This window comes from Myotis davidii, unplaced genomic scaffold (assembly GCF_000327345.1).
Source record: "Myotis davidii unplaced genomic scaffold, ASM32734v1 scaffold274, whole genome shotgun sequence".
Lineage (NCBI taxonomy): Eukaryota > Metazoa > Chordata > Mammalia > Chiroptera > Vespertilionidae > Myotis > Myotis davidii.
This window is the reverse complement of record NW_006285613.1, coordinates 2,185,598-2,202,382: the sequence shown is the minus strand read 5'-3', so window position 1 is coordinate 2,202,382 and position 16,785 is coordinate 2,185,598. Positions and strand designations below refer to the sequence as shown.

General features: G+C 52.8%; 1 protein-coding gene across 2 annotated transcripts; it reads right to left on the bottom strand.

The window, feature by feature from the left end:
* Positions 1–4,257: 4,257 nt before the first annotated feature.
* MFSD11 (major facilitator superfamily domain containing 11) lies at positions 4,258–16,405 on the bottom strand. 2 transcript variants are annotated; one of them, XM_006756382.2, is made up of 14 exons: positions 16,001–16,405; positions 15,446–15,501; positions 13,776–13,883; positions 12,854–12,933; positions 12,652–12,748; positions 11,852–11,910; positions 11,230–11,374; positions 10,296–10,336; positions 8,675–8,740; positions 7,101–7,226; positions 6,467–6,641; positions 5,660–5,795; positions 4,761–4,934; positions 4,258–4,728 (listed from the first exon to the last, which is right to left on the bottom strand). In XM_006756382.2, the coding sequence occupies exons 1-13, from the start codon at positions 16,094–16,096 to the stop codon at positions 4,770–4,772; spliced, it is 1,350 nt and encodes a 449-aa protein (XP_006756445.1). In that variant the 5' UTR covers positions 16,097–16,405; the 3' UTR covers positions 4,258–4,728; positions 4,761–4,769. The 2 variants fall into 2 exon arrangements, with proteins under 2 accessions (XP_006756445.1, XP_015414729.1); XM_015559243.1 differs by having other exon boundaries at positions 4,258–4,934.
* Positions 16,406–16,785: the final 380 nt, after the last annotated feature.

Sequence of the window (16,785 nt, the reverse complement as noted above, 5' to 3'; positions counted from 1 at the left end):
CAGCGCCCCCCAGTGGGGATGTGCCTGCAACCAAGGTACGTGCCCTTGATCGGAATCGAACCTGGGACCCCTGAGTCCGCAGGGGTCCCACTCTATCCACTGAGCCAAACCGGTCAGGGCCCCCCATTTTTCTTTGCATAAAATGAAATTCACTCTGCAGGCCCCGAGGTCATTTTCGTCTCTTCACCCCCGGGACACGGGCCCTTCTGCGGCAGCTCTCTCCTTTCCCAGTCCCCAGCTAAGTGTTCCTATTTGCAGGCTCGACTGGGTTTAAATTGGCTTTACTGCGGACACCTTGCAGCTCCCAATAGCACAGAGACAAGTGGTAAAAAAAAAAAAAATCTGCACAGAAGAGCGAATTCTGGAGAGAGGGACGCACGAGGCTGAGTCAGCAGACGCGGGGCCTGTGGCCACCTGGCCGGCTCTGGGCTCCGCCCCCGCTAAGCCCAGCAGCACTGGCCACGCCCACAGTGGCCTCCCTCCTGGACGCTTCCGAATCGCCCTCACCTGCCCCCCTCTTGGCCGGTGAACATCCTGAAGTCTACCAGCCCTTCGGACAAACCTCACCATGGGGAGACGCTCCCCGGGCGTGCCCAGCCCTCACTTCTCCTGGGCCAGATCCCAGGGAAAGACTCCACGGCTCTCCACGCGACGCCTAAAATCCTACCCAGCCCAACAATCGAGTGAGCTCCAGGGCCAAGGCCGTGGCCAGAGACACCCGGGCCGCGTGCGTGTGGGGAAGGCTGTTCTGAGCTGGCGGAGCCGCCTCCGTTTCTCTGCTCCCGTCCTGAGCCTTAGGTGGGTGCTAATCCCCCCCTAACTTCTGTGCTCTCTTGGGAGGCTCGAGTGAAACGCACCCGCAAGGGCTCTGCGAAGTCGGGTTATACAACCCGAGGCCTTGTCCTAGGTGGGGAGAGCCTCTGACCCCGGAACCGGGAGGGGGCTCGCCCCAACCTCAGCTCGCCCTCCGAGGCCTCGCTGCAGTTTCCCACCTGCTCTCCACTTGGGTGACGGTCTGTGTCTTCCCCCGGCGGCTGCTGGGTGAGGTCAGAGCGCTGCCCCTGTGCGTGGGGACGTCCCTCCTCTTTCCTGGCCAGACCCCAGTCTTGCTCATCTTGTCGTGTGCGTGTGAGCCCTCCTCTCTCTCTCCCTCTTTTTTTTTAAGTATATATATTTTTATTTATTTCAGAGAGGGAGAGGGAGAGAGAAACATCAATGATGACAGAGAATCATCGATGGGCTGCCTCCTGCACGCTCCCCACCGGGGATTGAGCCCACAACCTGGGCCTGGGCCCTTGACCTGAATCGAACTGGGGACCCTTCAGGCCGCCGGCCGAGGCTCTATCCACTGAGCCAAATCGGCCAGGGCCCCTCCGCTCTCTTCATCCCAACATCCATGCATCATGAGTCAGCGCTGACGCCCACAGTTCCCCAGGTTATTCTGGGTTTGGCTCGGGAATTGCTGCCTGTTTACAAGTCTGGGATTAACCTGCCAGAGAGCAAAGCAGCCCGCAGCTGTCCTCAGGGCTGGGGAGAGCGCGATAGTGAAACCAGGCCCATCTGCGTTCACAGAAAGTATTTAAGGGCCCAGCACGGAAGCCCATCAATTCCATGGGCAGATGCAGTGTGTCCTCACTCCCCTCCGCGGGGAATCCTCCTGGGGTCCCAAGTTCCACTGCCTGTAACATTCTAACAAACAGGGCAGAGAAGTACTTGTTTAGGACAATCTATCGGGCAGTCATGAAAGTATCTCTAATACAGCTCCTCCTTTTTAAAATTTTTAAGTTGATTTTGAGAGAGAGAGGAAAGGGAGAGAAACATCGATGTAAGGGCCTAACATGGGTTGGCTGCCTCCTGCATGCCCCCTACCTGGGATCAAGCCCCCGGCAACCCAGGCATGTACTCTGACCAGGAACCGAACCTACAGCTTTGGTGGAGTGTCCATCTATAAACCAGGAGGTCACGGTTCAATTCCCGGTCAGGGCACATGCCCGGCTTACGGGCTGCAGAAGGCAGCTGATCAATGATTCTCTCATCACTGATGTTTCTCTCTCCTTCTCCGAAATAAAAACACATATTTTTAAAAAGGGTCGGCTGCTGCCAAGGCAATGACATCCTGTCCCAAGCAAGGGCTGGACCCAGAACAGATGTGTCCCGAAGGCCAGCTCGCAGGGAGCTGTGGGCCCAGCCCCTGCAGGAGAGCCGGCCCGGCCGCCCCGAGGCTCCCCCACAGCACCATCCTGGCAGACGACTGACCCAGCCCCTACGGGGGGGACGCGCTGTGCTCCTTGTTTATTGAAATGCCTGTGAGCACACAGGAGAGAGACACACCTGCCTTTCCCTCTGTGCCCAGGGCTTTGCTTTCCCTTCCTGTGACAATGATCCCCAAGATCCTCTTAGAATGTAAAATGGAGAGCAATAAACCAATTAAAACATAAAGTCAAGCAGGCTTAGAATATAACAAGGAAGACTGACGAATCCACACTGAAACAATTTCAGGAAGGGAAGGGAAAAGGAGGATTATGAATTGAAGTTTAAAAAAATGCTCAAATGAGCCTTTTTTGGGATCTGAAGTCTCTGACACTGATCAGCTTTTTCTTTCTCTTTCTTGGTTCACACAGAATTGGGGCCGTTAAAGACCAAAATTCAACTGAGTAAACTGGGAGATCTGGTTGGTTTTAAGCGATTCATGCACCGGGCAGCACCCTATCCGACAGCTAGGAGCTCTGAGGGGTCAAGGGGTCGAACAAATGGAAGGTCTTTATAGACAGAGGGTGGGGCAGGGGAGTAACTAGCAAAAGGAAAGAATTCTTAGAACAGGGCATCTTTGGGGGCTGCGGGGATGGCAACATTTTTGTCATGCAGCTTGCCTCTTGCCGATGGGGGTGCAGAGAGGGCCCACATGACTAACTCACTGGTGCTGAGCGGACACTCCCAGGCCATGTGATTAGCAGTGGGGCAGGTATTAAATCCAGGCTTGGGGTCACAGGCTATTAGCTGGAGTGACCCCATTTGGGGTCTGGGGGTTTTCTCTTGAACAACGTCTCCCTTTGGTCCTACTCTCAGCTTAACTGGGAGATGTGATCGAACATCAGGGACCAGTGTCGCCCTCAGCTCCGTCGGTTTTGCTGGATCCCTGTGACCTTCACAGGTCACGGCTCCAGGTTCCTAATCCCCACAGCCCGTCCCTCTCCTTCCCGGTGGGGCTTCCTGGTCCCAGGAAGAGCCTTTGCGTGGCTGTCAGCAGGTGCAGACACGGACAGAAGCTTTCGAGCGAATCCAGCGCTGCAGCCTCCTTCAGACGGAGACTCAGAGGAGGGCAACGCTTTAAACAATGAAGCATTTAAGTTAAAGAAAGAAGCAGAGGAGACATGCAATCCACCGGTGGCAGATTAAGGGGGTGAGAGAGCAAAGTGGGGAAACCCTGACTTGGATAAAGAGTGAAAGGGAGACACGTACTTCCGCCCATCGGGCTGCGGGCAGTGAACGCGAACCCTCACGGCGCACGGACGGGCTGTGGGGAAAGACGTGGTCCCGGCTCGGGCTCTGGTGGGGAGGGAGGCGTGCCTTCCGGTCTGGAAACAGAGATCACGCCTGTCACTCCCAAGGTACGTTGTCCCAGATGCCAAAGGCAACAGTTTCAAAGGTCAAGGTTGACCTTCGACTAGGATGCTGCCGGCCGGGACGTGACTACCTGCGCTGACCGGCATGTGGTCAGGAACGTTTACGTCTCTGAGTGTGAAGGCCACCACGCGGGCCTCCCCAGCTCTGCCCCTTTCTCATCCGCACTGATAATCCCGAAGCCTGAGTGCACGTGGGAGCCACAGTCCCCGAGGCCCAACTCGGTCAGACAGACCCCGTGGAAAGAGTTGGCCTTTGAGCCCCACGGCTCCCTCCCTCGGGGCCTTCCACCCCCCAGGGTGTGGCTCCAGCACAGCAGGCAGCGTGGCCGTGGCCGCAGACTCCTCCTTGCTGGGCTACAGGACAATCCAGGGCAGCCGAGGTCTCCAAGAGCTAAGGAGAGGCTCTTCCCATGTCGTCACTCCTCACAGGGGAGCGGGGCCCCGCCAACGCCCACAAACCCTGAATCCTGGGAAGCCTCCCACTAGGGCTTTTCTAGAACAGCCAGGGGCACAGTTCATCTACAAGGCACCGCCCAGTGGGCGCCAGCCACCAGGCACTCCTCGCTATGAACTGCGAGGTACGAAAACGTATCCAACAAGACGTTTAAAGAGGAAGAAAGTGCAAAATCCTTTCAAAGATGAGATCCCATTTCGGCATCTTGCCATTTATTTCAATGTCGTCCCAGACACACACGCGGGGCAGCATACGCTCCCATCACTCCGCAGCGGCACAGCCCCCAGGCCCAGCGAGTCCACGTGACAGGTGGCCTAGTGCTTTGCATGGAGGCAAGATCTTTCCAGGAAACAGGAGGGAGAGGAAAACATGGACATTTGGTAACATGATTATAAAGAACTTGCAGTAGACGGATTGAAAAACAACATCTTTAAACAACTATAATCGACTAAACAAGCTTCCCTTATTCCGCTCGCGTTGGAGAGTGGATGTCTGTGCCCTCGGACTCCGGCGCCGGCAGGCCGGGCAGGCCCACGTCTCTCACTTCCTCACACTGAGCACCGCCCCCGCGGGAGTGAGGGTGGCCCTGCCACACGCTGTCCTTCGGCTGTGCCGGCTGCTGCAGGGGCTCGACCTCCCCCCTCGCACAGCCTCCCCCCTGCACGGCCTCCCCCCTGCACAGCCTCCTGGGATCAGATGCTTCGGTAGTCAGAGCCCCGGGCCACGATGGCGGCGGCTTCCCACTCCACCGTGAAGAAGGACACGGTTCCGAAAAACCCGAAGATCACCATGAGCAGCAGTTGCCAGTGGAGGAGAAGGTAGTTGCTGTAGAAAAACGCCACGGCTGCACAGATGGACTAGGAAGAAGGAAGACGGGTCACAACATGCAGGCGGTGGCCCGAGCTCACAGTGAGCCCCCCTACCCCCACCCCCACCCCCCACGTGCAGGCCACGGCTTTCCGCGACGGCAGAGCTCTCCGTGCTCTCGGCAGGGCTCCGCCCGTCACCCGCTCACAAACATGCACCAGAGACTCCCGTCCAGAGCGGGTGACCATCGAGTGAGCTACAGTCTCTGTTCTTTAAAACAGCAATTGGCGGAAAACTGGAGCAGTAATGTGCATCACAGCCAGGACTGCCTACACTGCGCATGAATCCAGGTGTCTAAGGAAGGCTCTAACTGAACTAGAGACCAGGACATAAGCTCTCTCACATGAGTGGGGCAGGAGGTCACACTCTGGGCATTGCTTCCTAATTCTCTTCACAAACCCCGTTAGCAGATGTCCCCACTGCTCGTCAGAGACACACTATAAGAAACAAAGTCAGCCCGGCCGGCGTGGCTCCGTGGCTGAGCGCTGACCTATGAACCAGGAGGTCACGGTTTAATTCCTGGTCAAGGGCACATGCCGGGGGTTTCCGGCTGGACCCCCAGGAGGGGGTGTGCAGGAGGCAGCGATCAATGATTCTCCTAACTGATGTTTCTATTTCTCTCCCGCTCGCTTCCTCTTTGAAATCAATAAAAATATATTTTTAAAAAACAGTTAAAGCACTAAAACAAAGGCTGCACAACCTGCAGCCGCGGTACCTGGACGAACTTAAAGACGGCGAAGGCGGGGGCGCTGTCCTCGGAGTAGAGGAAGCCCAGCATGCTGAGCAGCTGCGTGTTGAAGCAGCTGTCTCCCAGGCCCAGCAGGAAGCTGCAGAAGATGGCCACTTCCTTGCTGAGTAGAAGGAACATTAATTTAGAACGAGCACCAACAATATCTGCGAGAGCCGTTTCAAAGGTGGAAGCAGCTCACCCACAAAAGCATTGTCCCTCCCAAGCTTCTAACACCGAAACAAGAGTGAGCAAATCCTGGAGTTTTCAAAGGGAGAGTTCATGCTCCAGCGCATCATGTCCACAGTCCAGCGAACTCGCTGCCACGCCACGCGTTTGCAGCAGGACCGCCTGAGGCTGTGGCTCTGGACAAACTGCGGGTGAAGGACCAGCCGCCCTGCCCAGCGGTCATGTCCACAGTCCAGCGAACTCGCTGCCACGCGTTTGCAGCAGGACCGCCCGAGGCTGTGGCTCTGGACAAACTGCGGGTGAAGGACCAGCCGCCCTGCCCAGCGGCACGGCCACCCCGTGCTCCTCCCCGTGCTTCCCCGGCCTCACTCCCAGCGACTTCACTGCTCAGAAAGCGGAGGCACAACGTTCACACCGCTGCCCGTGCTTCTTCACAGATCGAGCAGACTTGGTGGGAAAAGATTAGCACCGACGACAGAAATAACTGGTTCTCCACGGATCTCCACCTAAACTCATGCTGGTTCCATAACACATTATAGAGCGTTTGAAGACCTCCCCCTCTACCCCCCGCCCTCCCCTGACTGCTGGGAAAGCAGGTGGCCTCACCTGGATTTGATGTAAGCGCTGCTGTCGGTCCCCTCCAGGGGGGCGATCGGGGCGTCCCCGGGCATGTTGAGGAATATTAAGTAAAAAGCTACGAAGTGCACCAGGGTGCCCAGCAGCACAACCGGGTTTCTCCCGAAACGATTATTCTTGCTCAGGAGGCCGAAGAGGCTCCCACCTATAAAGTCAATGAAACCGAGAACAGAATGACCCAAGATCAGGTTAAGAAATCAAAATAATGATCTGAAAAAAAAAGAAATGAAATCCAGTGAGCAGTGCGGGCAGACTGGGGACCAGGGCTTCCTCCTGGGTCTGAGGTCAGGGCCGACGCCCTTGACCCTGGGGAGTGTCAGAACCGGGCGGGGGGACCCCAGCTGGCCCAGACAAAGAACAAGAAAGTCGGGGATTCCCAGACACCTCACTGAGCACCTCCAGAGACCCTGTGTTTTCCTACTTACGGGTTTGTCTCTGAATTGTTTGGCAAATGTCTCGTAACTTAGTGACCTTACAACAGTGATGATAAAAAAAGCAAAGACCTGGCCATTTGGGGAAAAATAAACAGGGAAATAGAAATTCAAGAACAGAGGGAGGCAAATACACTTAACAGATTTCACGCGAAACTTTGTCCCTCACTGACCGAGGATTTCCCCGATGCCGATGAAAATGCCGGACAGCCCGATGAGGCTCTTCTCTTCCGCTCCGAACTCATTGACGGCGCCGATGCAGGTCCCGTACACCCCGGAGAAGAACGTCAGCTCCAGACCTGCCGGAACATTCGGGTTTAGTTCGACACTCACACCGGCCCCTCCCCAGCTTCCTCCGTGCCTAGGAGCGTCTGAGCCGGGCACATACCAAACACACACAAGCAACAGAAACTCGTTCAGCCTGAGACGTTCCTCCCAAGCAGAGAGTACTTTCATGATGAAATGCAATTGGCCCCACGACGGCAGATGGCACAGATTTCAGATAAAAATACACAACTCAGAGGAGCAAAGACGTGCTTATGTTCAAAACGGTCACTGCGTGTGTATACGGGGTGGGCAGAGGAGAGAACTCACATACTATATAATAGCCTCCAAGGGAACAGGTGATACATTTGGAAAACTAGTGGGTGCGATTGCACAATAACCTTTTAATAAATCCTTTTCCCCAGGAAACTGTGAAAAGGGTAAAAATTAGGGCAGACCAGCCGCAGACCTGATTCCTCAGAGATACAAACCTTAACTGGATCTTAAAGATGTTTCCTTTCTCTCCTAAAAAGATATTTATACCCGTGAGGCAGATAAGGGCAAAAGTAACAATTGGCGCATTCCGGCCCTTTTAAGAGGAAATAAGTTTCCTGTCATTCTTAAGACGTACGAGCACTCCGCCCATTATCGCATCACGTGACCAGCATTAGCCACCAGACTCATTCCTTTTCATTAGAAATTCTCTTAATGCCCAGTGGGCGTGGCTCAGAGGTTGAGCACTGACCTACGAACCAGATCACAAGTTAGCTTCCCAGTCAGGGCACCTGCCCAGGTTCGGGTTTGATACCCAGTGTGGGGCGTGCAGGAGGCAGCTGATCAATGATTCTCTCTCATCATTGATGTTTCTATCCCTCTCTCCCTCTCCCTGTAATCAATAAAAAATCATATTAAAAAAAAAAAAAAAAGAAATGACCTTAACCCATACAAAACGACAAAGGTTTACTCTGTTGTTTCCTATAGTGTCCACTCTGCCCTACAATCACTGCTTGGGATGACCCGTGCCCCCGGATACAAGCCCGCGTGTAGAACCGTCCACACTGCACGTGGCTGGCCCTGTGTGCTGTGGAGGTGATGCTGGCAGGGGCCAGGCTAGCTTCAGGGTCTGGTCCTTTCTCCTTCTGCCCCTTTTGGAGCCCGTGCCACTAAGAAGCCTGGCATCCTGCAGGGAGGGGAGCAGGGGGTCATGTGGGAGATCCTGCAGCTGGCAGGCACACCTGGAGAGGCAGAGACCCAGCCTGGATCTGACCCTTCCGAAGGCGAATGAAACCATCTGGAATGTTCTAGCCCAGCTGCCTTCTAACAGCACCCACAAGAGACCCCACTGGGAGCATCACCAGCACCCCTCCGCTGAGCCCAGTCAGTGCGCAGAACTGTGAGAAAGCAGGGCATGGTGGTGGCTGTCATTACTCAGCAACAGAAAACAAACCAAAATCAAGGCACTTGCTCCCTGATACGCACCCACCTGTATAGGCGGTTGTAATGCTGAGAAGGAGCATCTCCTTGGTGACACACAACTTAAGAGACTTTTCTGTAAAAAAAAAAAAAAACAAAAGAAAAGAATCTGGAACTTAATTTCAACTAATGGAACGAACATTCCAAAACATCTGTTCACCGAACACCCCTTGGTCAATAATACCAGTGAACAAATACCCTGGGACAGAGCTCGGTGACCCACATTTCAGACTGAAATGCTTAAGGGCTGGCCCTGGCCGGCTGGTTGCTCAGTGGCTAGAGCATCGGCCCTGGGACTGAAGGGTTGCCGGTTCAATTCCAGTCGAGGGCACGTACCTCGGTTGCTGGCTCCATCCCTGGCCCCAGTCGGGCAAGTGCAGGGGGAGGCAACCAATCAATGTGTCTTTTTCACATCAATGTCTCTCTCTCTGTCTCCCCCTCTCCCTTCCACTCTCTCTGAAATATCAATGCACAAAATATCCAGTGAGGACTGACAACAACAAAAAGCTTAAGGTCTGAACTGTTTGCTCTATAAATAAAATGCTCATTTCAACTGCTCAACTATGCCCTAGAGTCGTGCTTTCCCCAATGCATTCTCCAGCTCTCATTAAAAAAAACATGAAATGGAGAAAATGGAATCAAACAAACAACAGGACATTCTAACAGTCGTGTTGAAAGGTTAGGCCTTTAAGGGAGTCAACAGCTGGCAAAGTGCTCGCTTCCCGAAGGAATTAGCGTCGGAGTAGCTTTAAGGCTGACTCAGATGGGAATCACCGGGCCCTGCTGACCACGCGGCCGCTGAGCACGCTTCCTGAGCTGCTCACTCGGATCTGAGGGTAAACTTCAGCTCCGCACTTGCTTACACTCGCTTCAATGTTTGTTTTCATGCTGCTCAAATTAGTTAAAGTCTGCAATGGAAAATGCATTTCTAAAAACTGTATTTTTGTTGTTAATCCTCACCTGAGGATTTTTTTTTTAAGGGACAGTGGAAGGGAGAGAGGGAGGGAGGGATACATCAATGTGAGAGAAAACATTGACTGGTTGCCTCCCATACGCCCTGACCAGGGCCGGGGATCAAAACCTGCAATCCAGGTACATGCCCTTGACCAGGACTCGAACCCGAGACCCTCCATTTTCTCTTCTATTAAATGGAGATAAGGATGGGTCACATCTCCAGGCCGTATCACACATGTTACACAAGCCGTGGGATTGTGAGAATAAAATGAAACACGAGGGTTAGCCAGGAAGAGCCAGACAGATGCGAGCGGCCGTCCTTACAAGCCTCGGTCCCCGGCGCTCCGGCCCCGCTCTGAGAGGTGAGGGATGCCTGGAGAGATGGCCCGTGTCCTCACTTTCTCCCGTAAACCCCCAATTCCTGGGTTCCCTGCTGCACCCCCCGCCCCCGCGTCTCCCTCACACCCCCAATCGGGCGAGGTTGTGAGATCCCCGCCATCCGTCACACCCCCGTCCCAGAGGTGTTTATGGAGAAGCCTCGTGCCTTCAGAGCGGCAGCCCCAGCAGCATGAAAACACCGGGTACCGTCACCCAGTTACCACGGGAGAGGGAGAGGCACGCGCTGACGTGGATCCTAAACAATCAGTTCTCGAACTTCAGCCACAGAAAACACTTACTGAACGCATCTACGGCCTTGGTCAGGTTGCTCCGGGAAGACCTGGGAAAATAGAAAGAAAGGAAATAAGAGTTTTATCCCCTGAAAACTGAAAAGAGAACAAAAGAGAACTTTCCACTGAAGCTGGTAAGGGCCAGGACACCAGCGCCTCGGTGCTCCCGGCTCCAGGAGGCTGGCCTGGCGCCACCCGGTGGCTCTCTATGGTACTGACCGGGAACAGAATTTCAAGCCGGATGCGCTGAACACCGTCATGCATGTGTTTTTCAGACGTGACGGCTCCGCCTGCTGTTTTCACCCCGTGAAAACCATGTGTGCTAGCTCAATTTCCTGCCACTCCTACTGCTAAAGAGTAAGTTCTGCAGTGTTAAAACGCTTCAAAAGCAACACCTCCCGCCATCTGGGTTCACGGTTGGGTGCAGTATAATTGGTTGATTAAAAATGTGGGCCAAAAACAATAAAAAATGCAGGCCAGGCGTTGTACAAGAATTCTGAAATAAGCCCCAGGTCCTGTAGGCACGGGGTGGGGCAACGCCACCTCCCACCCGAGCCCTCCTCCCTTCCGGTACTTGCTTTAAAACTTTCCGCTCGCCGAGACCGGTTTGGCTCAGTGGATGGAGCGTCGGCCTGCGGACTGGGGGTCCCGGGTTCGATTCCGGTCAGGGGCATGTGCCTGGGTTGCGCGCACTTCCCCAGTGGGGGATATGCAGGAGGCAGCTGGTCGGTGTTTCTCTCTCATCGATGTTTCTAACTTTCTATCTCTCTCTCCTTTCCTCTCTGTAAAAAATCAATAAAATATATATTTTGAAAAAAAAACCTTTCCCCTCCTGCCTGCCCGGCATCAGGTGTCAGTGGGGCTGTAAGAAGGCTGGTAGCCTCTAGACTAGATCGACTCAAAATGTGTGTTCAAGTGGAGAGGCACGTGCCCGACATCTTACCCGCTGACTTCCAGGTCCTGGTCATCGGAAAACTCATCTTCTCCCAGGATGTTCTCGGATTCTGGCTTCCGAATGAGGAAGAAGAGCACGGTCCCCAGCAGGCTGATCACTGTCAGGGCGATGAACACTGTCCTCCGGTCGCTCTCTGGGGGAAGGAGGAGAAGAAAGCAGACACGTCTCGGGCCTGTTTCTAACCATCGAGACACTTCCGCATTCAACTTGTACTTTACTGCGTCAGTAACACGGGGCATCTCCACCTTTGCTTTTTCAGTTACAGAAATACTAATAAGCAAAAAAAAAAAGTACAAGAACTTAGTCGGATCCTTTGAATCAAAGAAGCACATAGAAAAAACAATTAAGAATTCAAAAGTCTGACAACTGACGCATATGGTCATTCACAGCATCACCCCCTCCCACCCCTGCAGATGCCACTCACAGCTGTTAGCTATAATCCAGCGTAATAATATAATCCCAGGGAAAAAGTCACCGAAAGCTAAAATCTGAGAGGCCTCAGGTACCACGGTCCATCAGAACAATTTTGAATAAAGCAGCCCTGGGTAATTTTGTGAAACTGCCATGATGTTTTGCACATATCTGATAAAGCAAAATGAGTAAAACAAACCTGATATTTGAGTTTTCCCTTGCCAAGCAAAATATATGTAGAGGTTTCCAAAGAACAAGCTGGGGTTAAAAAAAAAAGGAAGGAAAGCATGTTGGAAAATTATTTTCATATGTCTAGCCTTTTAAACCATGTTCCCATTACTTGTTAAAAAGACAGAAAGCAGAAAGCGTCCATAATTGTAAAAGCATCTACCTGCCCTAGATCCTCTAAAAGTGTCCCCCCCACCCTGACTCTGAAAAACTCAACTGACCCAGATGGAGCTGGGCCCCGCTCCACAGGCCGGCACCTGACTCAGCACCACCTTCGAGCGGTCCTGACTCACACGAAGGCATGTGATTGCTTGTTGGCACTCCGGACGCGACTCAGTCTGACTTCTGAATTTAAATACGTCTTTGTTAAGAGCTACCTGCCAGTGTAGCTTGGTCGGAAGGACATGGCCTTTGGAGTCCAGAGAATGATGGTTTGAACCAGATCAGTTACTTAACTTTGCAGCCTGTTTTCTCACCGGTGTGTTATCTCATGAGGTTTATTAAAGTTAAGTAAGATCCCCATAGTCCCTGAAGGATAGCCAACGCTAAACATATTAGGGTTAATATCAGTTTCTATTTATTAAACAAGACTTCCAATGCATTTGAGGTTGGTCCATGCATTTGGAGTAATTCTATAGACTTTTTTCACCCGTGTGCAGCTAGGAACTTAAGCCATACAACGTGGGAAAATCTGCGTTTTTCGACACAACAAAGCCCTAAAACTATGTGACGAGAAATGCCAGGGAAGGCTGAGCTCCGAAGGATCGTTACCTAGACTGTAAGAGCGCCCAGAAGATGCCACTGTTCCTCCCAATAGTGTGCTCGTCGGAATTGATGGTCAGGCAGTTCCCCTGGGCCGTCCACAGCACTACAATTCAAGCCAAACGGTTATTGGGGCGTGAAACCACGCAGCTTCAATGCTACTCTCAGGTGAGCCCCGGGAAACGAGCAAGACAAACACCCCAATGCTCACCCGCAGCTGCCACGCCGAGGAAAACAGAGGCTGTGTAGAAGGACCACGTGAAAGGCTGGATAAAAACGGCAATGTACATGCTAAAATATAACAGGCCAACGGATTACGTCAAACCACACCTGACACAGGACGCCATTGTGCCTTCTAGGAGTCAGTTCTGAGGGTCCTCTTTTAAAATGCAACCGGTAGCCCGGCCGGCGTGGCTCAGTGGTTGAGCGTCGACCTATGAACCAGGAGGTCATGGGTTCGATTCCTGGTCAGGGCACAGGCCTAGGGTTGCGGGCTCCATCCCCAGTGGGGGGCATGCAGAGGGCAGCCGATCAATGATTCTCTTTCATCATTGATGTTTCTCTCTCACTCCCTCTCCTTTCCTCTCTAAGAATCAATAAAAACATAGTTTAAAAAATTAAATTCAACCTGTAAAGGACTCTTCCAGTGCTGAAAACAAAACAATAAAAAGGGACAGATGTGACCTACTCATTTCTTAATTTACTGGCTCAAATGTGTAAAATCAGACCCTGAATGGTGGTGTGCAGTTGGTCTTTGCCAGCTGCGTAGCCCGTGATGGGACTGTAGCACCACAGCCCACAGGAAAGTTTGGTTCTTTCATTTGAATTCCTGTTAATCAACTTGATATCAAATAAGCTTAGTTCACGGGGAATTCTTTTCTACTCTTGTGGAAAGAGATTTTTGAATGCTATTTTCATTAAGAGTAAAACAAAAGCAGGTATACACATGACCAATCACATTAAAACAATGTGGTATCCCTGGGCACAAAGACGACAGCCAAATCCCTAAAACATCGTCTTCATCTATTCTATTCAATCCACGGCCGCAGGCTCCTGTTACAAGTTCGCTGTGTGCCTGAGAGGCGCTGACGGTGCTCTCAGTAAAATGAAAGGAAGAAAAGCACCCGACTCACCTGTAAAACAAACCACTGGCGAACATGGAGAGCTGAGGTCCCACGATGGCAACCACGGACGGCGTGATCAAATTGGAGGCGGAGAACACGCCATAAATAATCGCCATGCTGGACACATAACACACAAAAACAAAACAACACCAAGCTGTCTTAAAAGTTCACTTTTCAAGTTTACTTAGTCTACAGACGTTTTGCAATAAACATTTCTATTCTCTAGGCGGCGTGCACAGTTATATCCTTAAACTGAAGGCCATATTAAAGTTTGCACATGCACAAAATACTGAAGTCTCATCCCATGTTCCTTTGAGTAAGTGTGCCCTAGACGATACGGTTTTCGATGTCCTGGTCAATTGTAACAACAGTGAACACATCACATGGAACAGGCACTAGACCAAGTACCTTCTACATGTTTTTGCTCTTAATCCTAACAGCTCCGGGAAGAGGGTGTTGTTAACGTCCTCATTTTACAGAGAAGGAAACTGAAGCACAGAAGGGCTAAGTGACCTGTCCAGCGTCCACCTGGGTGCCTGGTGACCGGGGGAGCCCAGGTCCTGTACCTGGTCAGGTGACTCCCGAGGCCCCAGGCAACCAGTCTGCTCTGCAGACCTAGCCTACAACTCCTGGCAAGTGCGTGTGACCTCGTGTGACCTCGCTGCTATAACTAACAGGCCGAGTCCTCAAGCCAGGGTCCATGTAGCTCAACCTAACGGTCTCACTGAACACTGTTCAGCTACTAGAGACCCAGCCTTACTAGTACGCACATCTTGGGACAAAGTGTGACTAAAACCATTTCAAAGGCCCTGAGTTTATGTACTATTTATAAACCCATAGTAAATTATCCTTTGGCTTTTAGGAATCTCTCAACTATCAAATGTCCTTTCCCTTGTTCTGTAGAATACGCATGAATACAAAGCACTACAAAACGTTGTGGGAATCCTTTAGAAAAAATGGGCGTAAATATCCCTTTCCTCTCATATGTCATATACAAGGTCAGGCTTAGGATAGGTGATAACCAAATAAGACGGGGTGGGGGTGGGGCGAGACGACCCTCAAGACTGGTATTGGCCACAACCTGATACCTAAGGACGGAGAAATGAGGAAACCCGTCTGGGCGTGGCTACCTGAGCATGTTACGTTCCCAGCTCCAGGCACAGTGTACTGGGGACTTATGCAGGTCTTTCCACTTCATTTTCACCGAGTGCAAAACTGGGCCTCAACGCCTTCATAAAAACCTAAAAGCTCCTGATGACAGCCTCACGAAATTGCAAAAGCAGGAAGACCAAGTGTTTCAAGAGTCCTATAAAACAGCCTCTGCTGTAAGACGGGGAAGATGTAACACAAGACTGGAGTGCCCATTAAATGCCAGGTGCTGCGCCAAGCGCTTCGCAGGCATTGGCTGAGCCGGGACACCCGACTCCGCCAAGCAACTCGCCTAAGACAATGCAGCCATTCAGCCAGGAAGCCAGGAGTTCACACCTGGTGTCTAATTCTACAGTAAACCTAAACTCATCACCTGTGTTCAAGGATGCCCTCCCAAAAGTCTAGACACAGGGAAGGAAAACGCAGTCACTAACTCACTCACGGTACTTAGTGCCCGCGGTTCTGATGTGGATTTAAGCAGCCCCCGCCCGAGGGACGTGTGACGGAAAACCACTGGCACAGACCCATACCTGGTGTAGCCGCTGCCGTGGAAGTCGGTGCTGTTTAAACTCCTGATGACGGTTTGCTGTGTGGAAGACAAAACCAATGAACAAAACGAACGTTTTTGCAACCCCGCTCTCCCCTGGAAAGTCTCCAAGTACTGGGAATAAAGTGAAAATGGGAGATGCTCAATACTGAGCACTGAACGTGACTGAGAAGAAAAAGGATTACAGAACAGCAGATAAACCAACGGCAGGGCAGCGCGGGGGGGGGGCGCGGGAGGGGACCTGCGGACACCATGCCTGAACTCTCCACTACAATGCAGACCTGAACACGGACAAGTACAATAAACAGGTCAACAGACACACCAAAGTCAAATCAGAGAAACCAACGGCCATGCTGCACATCCCCATATGTTCGGGAGAAACGTCTGATGCATGAAACCAATCCTAATCGTTAAGAAACAACGAGGAAGGCTGAGAAAATGACAGGCGCGGTTTAAGCGCGCTCTTAGCTGCGATTAACGCGGATCGTCATTTCTAGGAGGCCCTTGTTCCAAGGAGGGACCGCGGACCCCAACTCACCGCCACATTTCCACAAGTTTGAAAGGCGGTGAACATAAACATAAAGGCAACTCCTAAAACGACGATGTTGAAAAGCTTTTTAGATTCCGGGGACATTTTGGCTCCACCCTGCCGGAGGTCCGCCGCGGCAGCGGTCCAGGGCAGTCAGCTGTCCTCGGGGCGAACCCACTGCCACGCCTGGGGGACGAAGAGGCGGTGAGAGCAGGCAGGTCCGGAGCAAGGCAGCCAGGCGGTCCCCTTCCAGTTCGCGCATCCGAGTCCCGGGCGTAGGGTGAAGCTCTCCCCCCGGGCACCGTTAGGACATTCCCGGGGCGCGACGCGAGAAGGGAAGAGCCCAACACCCGGCGAAGCGCCCAGAAGGCTGTCGCCCCGGGTGGAGGGGCCCGCCGGGGGGATTAGGAGCCAAGAGCATATTACCCTTTTATTATATAGGATAGAGGCCTGGTTCATGGGTGGGGAGACCTCCCTGCCCCCAAAGGGAGCGGGGTCGGATCCGCGGTGGCCGGCTAAAGGCGGGGCTGAAAGCGGAACCCAGCGGAAGGGCGGAGAATTGCGGGAGGGGATCTGGGACCACATAGCGGGGTCTGGGGCAGCTGGGGACACAGAGACGCAAATGAGGGAAGGAGTAGGCCCACCGACAGAGGCGGGGCTGAAGCCTAAGCCGGAAAGCGGCGTGGAACTCGGGTACTGGCACTGAAAAGAAGGCGGAGCCCCGGAGGGGAGCACCTCCTCTTCCTCCTGCCCCAGAGCGCCCCGCCGGAAGAAGCGTTTCGCGGGCTTTCCAA

What these genes read in the sequence shown, in the direction of transcription:
- MFSD11 (XM_015559243.1), bottom strand. Translation starts at nt 16,096, where the DNA reads ATGTCCCCGGAATCTAAAAAGCTTTTCAACATCGTCGTTTTAGGAGTT. An exon ending in CAGGACCTGGAAGTCAGCGG is followed by an intron (nt 10,337 to 11,229) that starts GTAAGATGTCGG and finishes CTATTTTCCCAG; the next exon opens with GTCTTCCCGGAGCAACCTGA. An exon ending in AGCGCTTACATCAAATCCAG is followed by an intron (nt 5,796 to 6,466) that starts GTGAGGCCACCT and finishes CCTTCTACTCAG; the next exon opens with CAAGGAAGTGGCCATCTTCT.